At 37.0% G+C, this 14,584-nt stretch overlaps 1 protein-coding gene across 4 annotated transcripts; it reads left to right on the plus strand.

The window, feature by feature from the left end:
* The first annotated feature begins 5,791 nt into the window (after positions 1 to 5,791).
* LOC100862750 (atf2) lies at positions 5,792 to 13,117 on the plus strand. Of its 4 annotated transcripts, XM_038014716.2 has the most exons (7): positions 5,792 to 6,076; positions 6,658 to 6,775; positions 7,393 to 7,536; positions 7,831 to 8,556; positions 10,088 to 10,233; positions 10,875 to 10,928; positions 11,217 to 13,117. In XM_038014716.2, exons 1-6 carry the CDS (start codon positions 5,935 to 5,937, stop codon positions 10,895 to 10,897), a joined length of 1,299 nt encoding a protein of 432 aa, XP_037870644.1. In that variant the 5' UTR covers positions 5,792 to 5,934; the 3' UTR covers positions 10,898 to 10,928; positions 11,217 to 13,117. The 4 variants fall into 4 exon arrangements, with proteins under 4 accessions (XP_037870644.1, XP_012546324.1, XP_037870646.1 ...); XM_012690870.4 differs by lacking the exon at positions 10,875 to 10,928; XM_038014718.2 differs by lacking the exon at positions 10,875 to 10,928 and having other exon boundaries at positions 12,323 to 13,117.
* Positions 13,118 to 14,584: the final 1,467 nt, after the last annotated feature.

A 14,584-nucleotide genomic window follows, 5' to 3' on the forward strand; every position in this document is an offset into this window, starting at 1 on the left:
TTGGGAAATTTTTACTGATGAACGGTGTTCGATTTTGGGGTTTACATTTTGAAATCTCCCGCCAACTTGCCCGGTACCCGCGCAATCTACTGAGCGCGACACTAGCGCTACGTGTTGCCGCAGTTTGTGCAACATTTGAAAAAGGAGTCGTGAAATCAATAATCTATGCGTGAAATCTTTGAGCAGTTGGCGGTAAGTCCGTAATTCTTTAAATCTTAAAAATATCATAAAACTGAGCTATCGTACGTTTATGGTCCTTCGAGCCGGATTTTACCTGTTACGAAATCAAATACCAGTGATTCAGTATAACAAAAACATAATTATTGTAAAAACAATTCCTACAAAAACTTTTATTCGTAAGTAGGTAGTTGTGCGTTTTTGTGAAAAACATAACTTCTGTGTTTTGTGTTTTACAATAAAGAAATTTATACAGTGATTCATAATATACATCGGCGTTCAGGTATTTAGTATTATTTTCGTTACAATATTAAACTTTATTTCAAATTTGTTGCGAACTTTTTAATACATATACATATCTGACGCCTTGCCGCCATTACTGGTAGTAAATTAAATTTCAATAAAATAACCATAAAATATTTTTATTGATAATTCTTATTGTTTGCTATTGAATTAAATCTTAGAATCTTTAATTTTGTCGGATTAAATAGTTTTTAACCATAGTATTGTCTTCGAATATTAATTAATTAATTATTAATATTGTTTTGTGTTACAATTTTACTTGGTAGAATTTCTTTTAATATTTGTTGTTTGATTATTCGTATTTTATAACATTCTACTAATTCTTAAATTGTGTTTTAAACAAGTTAATTTGTAAATTCATAAGTACCTACCTAAATAAAATTGTAAGATGGCGAAAGCAACATCTGGAAAAAAAGCAATAATTTCCGATGACGATGTCGATCAGTTGTTGCAACCACATCAGACAACCAAGGAGATGGCATTTATGCGTTTACAATCGTTGTACGAGATGTCACGAGTAGTTAGAAGTAATACTGATATGCAGCCACAATTTCGCGCCCGTTTTAGAGATATTGTCGCTTTGAGAACTGCATATGAAAGTGCTATGAGTGAAATGATTTGTGTCCAAAAACGCTATAATGCGTCGTATGTACCGTCATACGACCAAATCAAAGCATTTGATGAGATGTATTACTCTGTTTGTGATATCGCGGATAGCCTAAATTTATCAGGTAGTGATAATACTAGATGTGATTTCGGTTCCGGTAAAACTGTAAAACCTCGATTACCGAAATTAGAAATTTTCCACTTTGACGGAAAGTTAGAAAATTGGCCCACGTTTAGAGACACCTTTACTAGTTTAGTACATTCTAATACTGATATAGTTGATATTGAAAAATTTTATTACTTATTGTCGGCTGTGAGTGGTCCAGCACTCACTATCGTAAAATCAATGCCGATAACAGCAACAAATTATTCGATTGTATGGAATTCTTTAGTTACACGTTTTGAAAACAAGAGGGCGCTAGCGACTACATATTTAGATAAAGTCTTTAGTTTCAAACCATTACAATATGAGTCAGTAGACGGCCTAAATGCCTTTTTACAAGGGTGTCAAGATAGGGTCAAAGCATTAAAATCATTAGACATACCAGATTTATCAAGTTTTGTTTTGTTTTATGTAGCTTTGCGTAATTTGGATTCAACTACTAGGCGCGCATTCGAAAACAAAAGTGTACCGGGTGATCTTCCGACATTTGAGGGTCTTATCGCTTTCGTGGAAAACCAGGTCCGTATCCTGGAGATGTCGGAAAGTAAATCGGTCTCAAACCAAAGCATAGACAATGCAAAACCTATATACGCAAAGGGTTACCAGAATTCCAGTCGTTTTGATAAAAAGCTTAATATTTCAAATGCCAGGGTGGGTGCGCCTAGAACATCTTTGGCCTCAGCCGCAACTGCGGCTACTAAGAATCTTCAGAACAAACAAAACTCGAATGAAACTTTAAATAAAATTAAAAAATGTTATTATTGCGGGAAGCCTCATTCAATATATCGGTGCTTCGAATATAGTGATCTCACTCCTGAACAACGGCTTCAAAAAATAAAACAGTTGAAATTATGTGAAAATTGTTTGCGTGATGATCATAATATATTAAAGAGTTGTCCATCTAGGGTACGTTGTACAGTTTGCAAAAATATGCACCATCACACACTTCACATCGATGCTGGCGCTGGTGCCAATTCAGGAAATAATGCCAGCTCGGTGGCTCTTACCGTTTCTACAACTTCGAAAGTCTTGCTCGGAACCGCAATTATACACGTCGCAAATTGTTGGGGCATCTATCAACCCGTACGTGCTATAATTGACAGTGGTGCCATGACGGGCTACATAACTCAAGACTGTGCATTAAGGTTAGGACTAGGGCGGAGAAAGTGTGATTTCGATTCTATTGGTCTAGGTGCCAAGCCTATTGCAGATCTGGGGCTAACTACCTGTACTGTAAAACCGCGTCAGTGCGATAGCCCCATATTAACTACTGATGTAGTCATAGTTGCAAAAATAGCCGGAAATCTACCGACTATGTCTATATCAGATGATGTGATCCGTAAATTTCAAAATCTTCCACTTGCTGATCCAACTTTTGGTACACCGGGTCCCATCGACATGTTACTGGCCGGAGATCTGTTTCCTCAAATTTATGATGGAGAAAAAATCATGCCACAAGATAAGAATATGCCGGTGGCACTGCATTCCATTTTCGGTTACGTTATTGCAGGTCAAGTCTTTACTTCGGCTCATAGAACTTTAAACGCGGAAAATTGTCATATCAAAACTAATAATACGAAATCATTTGTGGCTCTTTCTGTGAACTTGGAGCAAGAAACGCAGTCTGTCTCTGAGATGGAAAGTATTCTTAACAAGGAACCACAACATCCAGATAAAAAAATAATATCAGTAGGGACATTGTCTGATCGCGATCATAACCGTGATAAGAAAAGTAGATGTTTCGTAAACTACCCTTTGGAACCTTTTTATAAACTTTATGTTTCATATGGAGCAGAAGAACGTAAATACATTGATATAGGAAATAATTTGGAACGCGATCCGAAATTTATTCGTGAGTACGAAAGTCTTGGTGGACACAAGAGCCACGTAGGTGCGGTAGAAAACGTGGATTCAATATTTATCATCCCACATCTTTGTATTTTGTTGCTTTCTAGTACAACAAACAAATTGGGAGGCATGTTTAAAACATCATGCAAAACAACACATGAGTGGCTTAACGGCCTCCATTGGCTTAATGACTTCCAGTCAGAGGGTCCAGTTAAACCTATAACTCTAAGCCTAGAACGAAAAACTTTAAGTACTGTACTTGTCTCAACAGAAGTCATAGAAGCATATTCACTGTTGGAACTCACTAACAGATACTCTAGTTTTAGTAAGCTTGTGAGTATAATCGCGCGGTCTTACTTGTTCATCCACAACTATAGAGTCTTTCAATTAGAACGTAGATCGCTGTTTGTGGATGACAGCAGAAAGGCTCACGATATTATTATTAAAATCGTACAAAGTAATTTATTTGTGGACGACATTATGGCCTTACAAAAAGGTCAGAGATGTTCTCAGAGTTTGCGGAAACTAATTACCTTCATGGATTCAAACTGTTTCCTCAGGGTGGGGGGTAAATTGTCTAATTCTAGTCTTTCACCTGATAGGAAACATTCTTTACATTTACTCAAAAATTCAATTTTTACAAACATTTTAATAGATTATTGTCATAAATTTTATTTATATGTTGGTCCTCGCACTTTGCAAGGAATTACAAGTCAAGGTCTCATGATTATTTCAGATAATGCCAATTTTGTGTCGGCTACGAAACATTTGGCAGATGTTACGCGTTTTTTCGAATCACACTTAGAAAGCTTATCAGGAGAACTTGTAGCACGTAATATTCGTTGGAGCCATTACCCTCCTAGTGGTGGTCGTTTCGGTGGCTTCTATGAGTCTGCAATAAAATCTGCTAAATTATATTTGAAACGGATTGTAGGAGACAAATCATTTCCATTCAAAGAGCTCCGAACGCCTTTTGCTCGGTTTGAAGCAGTTCTCAATTGTAGACCGCTATGTCCACTGTTTGATGATCCAGAGGAGTTCCAAGTGCTGACGCCGGCACATGTTGTGATCGGGCGGGAATTGTTCGCTGTACCGGTATTCGATATCAGTGAGCATCGTTTTTTGCCTCGCGAGCGATGTAAAATTTTACAACTCTTTACACAACTTTTTTGGAAATGGTGGGGCCAAGAATACCTCCACACATTTCAGCAGCAACAAAAGTGGTTCAACAACTGTCGAATTTTAGTTCTCATTAAATCACACGCACCACAACCGCCTTTACAGTGGGATCTAGCACGAGTCACTGTATTTAAGCCAGGCGTGGATGGTGTCGTGCGAGTGGTTAAAATTCGTATAAAAAATAACGAAACGGCGCGTCCTTTCGTTAAGCTTTGTCCGCTCCCAATAGCGACGGACATAGAGTTAGCATTATAACATAAAGATTAGCTCATAATAAGATTACATAAAGGTAGGCCTTTGTGTGATCTCTCTTTTAGTTATAAGTCAAGTTTATTGTTTAAATACTTAGATTTAAATACTTAAAATAATTTTAATATAAATACAGTCCACTGTGAAACTGAATCAACAAAACATTGTTATTGGTATCGTAATGGGAAATCCGGGCGGATTTCGGTGGGAGGAATGTTCGATTTTGGTGTTTACATTTTGAAATCTCCCGCCAACTTGCCCGGTACCCGCGCAATCTACTGAGCGCGACACTAGCGCTACGTGTTGCCGCAGTTTGTGCAACATTTGAAAAAGGAGTCGTGAAATCTTTGAGCAGTTGGCGGTAAGTCCGTAATTCTTTAAATCTTAAAAATATCATAAAATTGAGCTATCGTACAAACGGTACAGTCTCCGAAATAAGTACTTAATTATTTAGTACGGTTTCCTGGAAAAATGTACGATGTTTCTTTAATGTCTAAGAATTTATCTTCTAATATACATTTCCACGTGGAAATTAATGATTTATGTCTATAGTATTTTTCAGTCAGTAGTATTTTTCATTATTACATCTAATATTCGTTAAAATTTTACACACACATCGGATTACATAAGTAATACATACTCTATTACCCATTAATTATTGTCACTACCCATCAATTTACCGTTCCGGGAACTTTGAATTAAATCGATTTTTACAGAGCAAACACCAAACTATTTATTGAAAGACAACATTACTCTATCTCGGGCTGGGGCACATACATTCCAACAGGAACAAGCAAATTGTGTTTTTGTTCTACTTTTTTCGTTGTTTATTTTGAACTAAGACTTATAGTCAAAAGAGGCTTTTTTTTAGATATACATACTAATCGTTTTGGTGGCAATGCGAGGAGCAAAATGTCTAATTTTATCTGTGAAATCCACAAATTTGGAATAATGAAACAAAGTCGATGAACGTAGCTTCTTGAGTTTATAAAAATCCATTGTATTCTATTAAGAATAATATTAATAAATATTAATTTTAATTTAACCACCATTTTACTGAGACTGTACTGCATCCCTTCTTATCTCGTTTCATTTAATTTTATCTTTATTGATTAAAGTCTAAATCACCCAGGTGGACATCACCTCATTTCATTCCATAATAAATATTTTTTCGCTAGATATTATTTTTCCCATTACAGTCTATAAAAATTTTGGCTGTACGATGGAGTATCTTCGCTTTTCCTTTCCTGTTGGAAAAATGGGATTATCAAGTCAATTACTGTCAAAGTTGTCAATCTTGGATGCAAAGTAAAACAGAGTAAAATATTTACAGCAAAGTCTTTGATGTTAATTTTTAGTGCGAATTATATTGTTGTTAATATTCTCAATGTAAATTTCCTGCTTATAAAATGGTAGAACCAGAAAAACCATTTGCTTGTACGATGCCAGACTGCGGCATGACCTTTACTAATGAGGATCATCTGCAATTACATACTAAAAAACACGATATGATGTTACAATTAGGTTTGGAGCAAAAAGCAGCTTTTGTTGGTAAGTTTTTAATTTGTATTTTGATATATTTCCATGGGACTTTGATAGTCGTAGACAAAATCAAAAACTACCGTTGAAATTTATGAAGACCGCATCAATACCTATACTTAATACCGATCAATTTAGGTATAACAGAAGTTAAAAAAAATTGGTAAACAATGTATTAAAACTATTTCTTAACTTATCTTTTTCATCTCTGAAATCTGCACTTTTACTCAGAGCTGCTAAACTTTTAGAAGTCTATGTCTGTTTGTACAATAATCAGATAATTTAAATGATGTATTGATATTTTATTTATTTATTCCGTAGATGGGTCAACCAGCCATTAAGTAGGCATTGTTGATTACCACACTATCAGATGAGCCATAAGTTTGTATGCCTACAAGGACAATAAAAAAAGCCCAAATTTTCATATGACTAATATAACTGTAAATGTAAAAATAACCTAAATTTCACCTTTAAATACTTTAACTATGCAGTAATAATAAACTCACCAATTTAAATATTATAGAAATAAGATTACATTATTTTTATTGAAACTAATTAAAAGCTTTGTTAACTATATTGTTTAATACTTCCAGCTGATCAAACCCCAACTCCTACAAGATTTATCAGAAATTGTGAAGAAGTAGGTCTCTTTCAAGATTTACAAAATGACAACCCCTTTGATGAAGGCTTCAAAAGAGCCATGGAAACTAAGTAAGTGAAGCTGTATTGTTCAGATCAGCTATCCCATTTTATGTTAGTGAATACATATAATATTTTCAAAAAGTTACTTTTAATAAAAATAATATTTATTTATTTTTTATTTCTAATAATTATTATTATATTATAATACTTTGTATTAATTTTATGTATATTTACAGAGATATGTATGTGTATATGTATGTGTACATATATGTATATGTATTTCACTGGAATGGTACACCGCGCGTAGTTCGTTTCCAAATGATTCTTGTCCACCTGATGGTTGTCTGGAAGAGATCGCTTTTAGTGATAAGACCGCCAATTGTACTTTTTGTTTTTAATGTATCGCACTGTTCATTTGTTTTTTTGGTGTACAATAAAGAATACTCTCTCTCTCTCTCTCTCTCTATGAATTGCAAAAAATATCAAAGGAATATAAAAATTAAACAGTTTGAGGTCTAGGATGACCATTATTACTATTGAGACTTCAGTCTCATATTTGAACACATTCACTTGCTATTGTTCCTCCTTTTTTGTCAGTTACTACTTACTATTATTGTGGGTGCTATTTTTATTTATTCATTTTGATGTCAGACACAGCACACTAGTTTATTTCTTTATGTTTACAGACAACACATCTTATCTCTCGAGAGTATTGCAACAATATCAAACACAGATGATCTACATACACCACAGATGGTGTTCCCACTGGAACACACTGATTCGACATTGTTCAGTACCACAAATAACCAGAGAAATATCACTATTAGCAGGTAGAAAAAATGCATTTACTTTTTTTCAAGAAAATCAATTGTAGGACTTTGGTTGGTTTTATGTCTTGTTTATTGTGCCATCCAAAAGCTATAAAGCGTTTTTAGTGCAATTGAAATTTTGAATTCATATATGTAAGCTCTGCTAATATCAAATTACCAAACCAAATTAACATAATAATATATTGCATGATTACCAATGGTTGATAAATGTAAACTAATACTAAATCATGAAAATTCATGATTTATGAAATGAGGTGATGCTGAATAGTAAACATAAATTATTATCATTTGCAGATCATCAAGTGACGAATCTGGAGCTATCAAAGAATTTGAAACGACGACAATATCTAAATTAACAAATGAAGTAACAACAATAAGTCGTATAGTCGAGAAACACGATGATAACCGAGTAGATGATTCCAAACTCAAAGACGAGGTCATCAAGGACTCAATTTCATACTCAAATAATATAATTAAAATACACAGTGAAATCCGAAGAGATGATATGAACAAAAATCCGATACAAACATTTGAAGATACCACAAAGAACAATAAAATAACTGATGTCCCGCCTATAATGAGTCAAACCTCTATAGATTATGTTGTCGAAACATTAACTAATGACTTATGCAATGACACAGCTAACAAACATGATGAAAGTGATAATATAGAAGTATTAATAAGATTGCCAAACGGTAGACAAGTGAGAATGAAGTCAGTGGAGGATGAACCAAAAGTAAACGCTAAAGAAAAACTCAAAAGAGTTTTGTCGGAGAAATCTAAAACTAAAAGTCCCACTATCTCGAATTTAGTACCAATAAGTGGTGGAACACTAATTCCAGTCACGATAGTAGCAGCTCAACCACAAAAGATACCCATACCACCATTTAGAGTTGCTAGGAATTACGATAAGAAAGCAGTGAAGCGAAAAAATTTAGACACCGGGAATCAGTGTCACAGTGTCTCGAGTGAGAAGCAGAGTGATTTGGACAGTCGCAGTGCAGCATCGAGGAGATATAGGTGAGAAATTGTTAACTCTCCATACCCAATCCACACAACCAAACGAAAAACTGTCGCCGTCGCCCTAAACCTTTACTCGTGGTAGGACCTCTTGTGAGTCCGCACGGGTAGGTACCACCACCCTGCCTATTTCTGCCGTGAAGCAGTAATGCGTTTTGGTTTAAAGGGCAGGGCAGCCGTTGTAACTATAATAATAAAAATAATAATATTTTTATTGCAAGTAACCATGACTCATATAAATTGTTAATAAGACTTAGACCTATGTTAGTAGTTATATTTACATCACAATGAATTACTGTCGTAACATCCCATGGGAGATGACACCACAGCGACCCATGTATACACAGTCCAGCCTGCTTGTGATCATGCTCAGGATACTGTTGGAGCTGGCCCTCGCTCTGCTTACCAGAGATGCACACCTCTTACGCATGGTAGCGTAAAAACAATCTATGTGCGCGTCTGCAAACATCCCTGATGCGCTACAAAAGCGGGGCAGCACCACCAGCACCCTAAACGCGTTATTATATTGAACACGGAGAGCGTTGTACGATCTTTGAGTATATCCAGCCCACAAGCTACACGTGTAAAAGTTAGTACAGTAGGCCCTAAAGAGGGTGACCTTGACTTTAAGTGAACACCGTGCAAACCTGCGAGCTATCATGTTTGCTCTAACTGACAACGCTCTCCGCTCTCGTTCAATATCTTCATCATCTTTGAGATCAGGGGTCAACACATGGCCGAGATATTTAAATTTATAAACTCTTGTCAATGGCGTTCCGTTGAGTACTACGTGAAGTATTTTATCATGCGTCCCACCCCTGGTCTCAAAGACCATGATCTCCGACTTTTTACAGTTGTACACCAAACCGTGTGATTTAGCGTATCCCTCACACAAAGAAACAAGTTGCCTTAGGCCACAGATAGACGCGCTCAGCAGCACCATATCGTCTGCGTAGCTGATGTTGTTTACGCACACCCCGTCTATGAAACAAGCAATCCTGGTCCTACTGAGCTCGCCGATCAGCTCGTTCATATACAGGTTGAAGAGCATAGGCGAGCTCAACCCGCCTTGTCTCACCCCGCACTCCAACCTATACGGAAGAGACAAAGCCCCAGCCCATCGCACATTGTTGATCTGGTTCCCATACCAAAACTTGAGAATGTTGTTTATTTCCGTGGGTAGTTTAATATTTTCCAACTTTTTCCACAAGAGGTCATAGGAAACCAAATCAAACGCCTTGGACAGATCAAGAAAGCAGGCATAAACAGGTGTTCCTCGCCGCGTGTAGTATTTGACAGCATGCTTAAGACTTAAGATTGCACTCTCTGTCGACAAACCTGAACGGAATCCGAATTGAGACCTTGGAACTTATATCTCAAGGTGGGTGGCGCACTTACGTTGTAGATGTCTATGGGATTCAGTAACCACTTAACACCAGGTGAGCTGTGAGCTCGTCTATCCATCTAAGAGATAAAAAAAAAACAAAAAAAAACCTTCCCTCATAGCTAACAATTAAAATTGTTCTTTCAGAGCGAGATTAAAAGAGTCCTGGATAAAACAGTGCGAAGAAAATAGACAGCTGAGAGCATCAAATGACAGACTATTGTCGGAATTGACAAAATTAAAATTATTGCTAACGGAACACCTGAAGAGATGCCCTAATGCTGATGACATAAGTATGTCCTGTTTAAAGTTTCTTTGTAAAAATGAGGCACTATTTACCTTCCAGAATCTAAAAACCCTGTAACAAATTCTATTGGGGATTTTGCTGAATGTGATCATAGCTGAACTGATGTTAAGTGTGTTACTGAAGCTACCGTACTCTGGCACATAGTGAAAATTGCCACACTCGCCTTGAAACAAAATTATAATGCACAAGTGTTGTTACACTTTTAAACGGGACGCTAAACCGTGACGCCTGGCAGGCTCTGTGGTAGAAACAGACAGGATAGCGGTACCTACCTACCCACCACCAGTAACTGTTGGTTGGCGATTTTTTTAGTATCTGAGTATTTTACTGTTGGTAGGACCTCATGTGAGTTCGCACGGGTAGGTACCACCATCCTGCCTATTTCTGCCGTGAAGCAGTAATGCATTTCGGTTTGAAGGGTGGCGCAGCCGATGTAACTATACTGAGACCTTAGAACTTATATATCAAGGTGGGTGGCGCATTTACGTTGCAGATGTCTATGGGCTACAGTAACCACTTAATACCAGGTGGACTGTGAGCTCGTCCACCCCAATAAATGATAGAAACAGGCAGGACGGCGGTACCTACCTACCTGCCACCATTAACTGCTGGTTGGCGATTTTACAGGAGGCGCTGGGGCGCTGTGCTGAGCCGACACTAAACAGCCTCTATGACCAGTTGGTACGTTGCTGACTACCCAGCATTTTGAATTACACGTGGGATTTAAGTTCTATGTTAGCCGCTGTACCTGCGAACTAAAGTAAAGCTTTTTTTATTGCTTAGATGGGTGGACGAGCTCACAGCCCACCTGGTGTTAAGTGGTTACTGGAGCCCATAGACATCTACAACGTAAACGCGCCACCCACCTTGAGATATAAGTTCTAAGGTCTCGAGTATAGTCATGGAACTACTCATAAAATTACCAGAGGGATGAACAGGATGTTTATTGACATACTTTTTTAATTACAGGTACGATACAAGAAAAATTATAATTATAAATATGAATGAAACGAGACTGAGATAATTTAGTTTTTAATGCAATACCATAGTTTAGCTTAATGTAAGTTCGTTAGCTTTTGGTTAACGGCGAACAGGGATGGTGAGGTTGTTTTAACATGGTCATAATTTATTGGCATGGGCGGCAGCAGAGGCGGGTCGCGGGTCTGGTCATGGCGTATCGTTTTCATCTAATGAAAGGGATTTGCTTAATTTGAAGAGTTGAAATCGTGGATAAGAGTTTAACGCATGTAATGTCGTGATTTGTGTATCTGCAGTTAGAATTAGTTGAATTGTTCTGACAGATATAAGTTTATTGGATTAACAGTGCAATGGAGCGGAATGCAGTGAACATTTTTTTAAATTAAATTTGTACTAATATTATTTACCTAGAAACAATCATACGTCCTGCTGAACTTGTCGTGGCCTGCGGGATAAGACGTCCGGTGCATTCGTATGTAGCGATGCACCGGTATTCGAATCTCAGGCGGGTACCAATTTTTCTAATGAAATATTTACTTAACAAATATTCGCGATTGACTTCCACGGTGAAGGAATAACATCGTGTAATAAAAATCAAACACGCAAAATTATAATTTGCGTAATTACTGGTGGTAGGACCTCTTGTGAGACCACGCTCCCTTGGCACCACCACCCTGCCTATTTCTGCCGTGAAGCAGTAATGCTTTTCGGTTTGAAAACCTGTTGAACTGTATAAACTGAGAAACCTTGGAACTCATGTCTCAAGGTATGTGACGGTATTTACGTTGTAGATGTCTATGGGCTCCGGTAACTATTTAATACTGCCGTGAGCTCGTTAACCTACCTAAAATAATAAAAAAACCCTTAAAGCATCCCAGAATGCAAATTATTTTCCTGAATAGGGTTTTGGTTGGAGTCGCGAGTGTTATCATATATTATTATAAGCCGCGCCAATAAAGAAACGAATCCAAAATGGCGGCGGCCATCATGTGCTCACTCTAAACTATTGCTGTCTTTATTCGCACACGGCGCGTACTGCATGCAAAAAAATATCAGTTCTGACTTTGTTGTCGAGTTCGAGTTTTTTCACTTTCGAGTTGTGCGACTTTGATGACTGGCAGCAAAAGTGTCTATGCAAGTTGCATCCCAGATGAGACACCTCCTCCTCTGCCAGGGCATAAAGTAAAGTATATTCTCATTTGTTTTTTTTATATTGGAGTTTACTCCTTTAGAATCGATTTACATATATAGGCCCGGGGTATGAAAATTATGGGGACCAAAATCGTACTAGCATGTCACACGAAATGCGTTATGCGCCTGATTGCGCATGTCACACGAAATGCGTTATCGCAGGTGACGCCGGGCTGCTGCGCCGGCAGTCCGCCACAAAGCCTCGTACTGATCGCGCGTTTCTCTCATTATTGTATTTTCATATATTTGTTAGTCGTTTGTTTTGTGTCTCGTTAATTTGTTAATAATCTGTAGTGTATCGTGTTGTCGTAATATAGAACTATTTCTCGTATTGTTTCGTTTAATTTTTTATATCCAGTAAACTCCAGTCGTGCGTCGGAGCGGACACACACACTTTTTTTTTTTTACAATAAACAACTTTTTCTTTCTATCTTTCTTTTTATTTGTTGACCCTACAAGTGTCAGTGCAGGTACATAGACGCCATTTTCAATTCGTTTCTTTATTGGCGCGGTTTATACCATAGATTATACATTTAATATATTTGGTTTGTACCAAGTGGCCGTATCATAACCGCCGCGCCGGCTGATGTTGCGATTCATCACATGTGTAATTTAGATGTAATCATTCCGTTATTTAAGAATCTTATGAATTTTTAATGAAAAAAAATTAAAAATAAATGTTATTGAAATGAGAAATTTTATCTGGTTGTTTTATTTTAACCGTATGCTTAGCGTATAGTATTAACGCGACAAAAGAAGCTGATAATTTCATTATTAACATGGAGACCTGTAAAACCTATTAGTTCAGTGAAAATTCAAACTAAAAAAACAATTCAACCAAAATCACTGAAACCAAGACATTTCAGATATTATAATAATATATCCTTTTTCTACCCGACTTTAAAAGCTAAAGGTTTGCAATTCAGTTGCGTTTCTATCTTTGTGATCTCAACTTCGTCATTAATAAACCGCTTAAGAAAAATATTTGAAAGTGTACTGTCAAGCCGATCCGATAGAAATTTAATTAGAGTGATTGTTGTTTTAAATCAAAATAACTAAAAAGTATATTATCCAAGTAAATGATATTGCGTGTTTGTATTTTTACAGTTTGTTGAATCCGTTCGTACCTTGTATTTGAGTTTTTATTTTATGTTTTTCAAGCAATATTTTGTTAATAACATTTTTATCTTGGAACACTAAACTCATTTAATGATTGTTTTTTAATTGATAACAGAAGAGCTGTCAACATCTACTAATAAAAAATCGACAAAATCAATTAAACAGATGCAAAGGCGGTCCTTAAATGTTTTGTCTTTGTCTATTTAATCTACTGTCTACATAGACGGTATATCGCCAAATTGAGGAACACAAAATTGAACTTCAATAATGGATTGCACTATACGTGATGCAGTAAAAAACTTGCAAATGCATGGAATTCGTGGTTTCCAGGGGTTGGGGTTGGGTGGCAGGGAGATCCGTCTCTTGCTGCTTTATTCATAACGGTTTTTTTGTCTGGACATTTCGACTGGTCCATTTGAGTAAATGGAGTGAATGCTATTGAGCCGTTGACCTTTCCAGCTTCACCAGAACTGAAAAGCGCGTACAGACTATGCCAAGACCATTGGGGTTTTATAACAGGTTTAGTTAACGGCGGCTAAGAGACGGGCGATTTTGTCAGAAACTAACGTTTTTTTATTTTATTGCTTGGTTGGGTGGACGAGCTCGCAGCCCACTTGGTGTTAAATTGTTACTGGAGCCCATAGACATCTACAACGTAAATGCGCCACCCACCTTGAGATAAGTTCTAAGGTCTCAGTATAGTTCAACGGCTGCCCCACCCTTCAAACCGAAACGCATTACTGCTTCATGGCAGAAATAGGCAGGGCGGTGGTACCTACCCGCGCGGACTCACAAGAGGTCCTACCACCAGTAAGTGTAGTGTGACTTTACCGCGAAGGGAGTCAAATTTCTAATCTTCATCTAATTTATTGTCTAATGACGCGAGGTCTCTTTTACACAAGATTATCGTCGATCGCTTATCGTATTTTACGAGGAGACGAGCGGTGTTATAAATTCATTCTGACCAACAGTCAAAATACACCAATACAATTCAGTAAAACTAATAAACAAATAGTTTTCTTCCAGAAATAAGTAATTCATTTACAATG

Source organism: Bombyx mori, chromosome 2, assembly GCF_030269925.1.
Source record: "Bombyx mori chromosome 2, ASM3026992v2".
Taxonomy (NCBI): domain Eukaryota; kingdom Metazoa; phylum Arthropoda; class Insecta; order Lepidoptera; family Bombycidae; genus Bombyx; species Bombyx mori.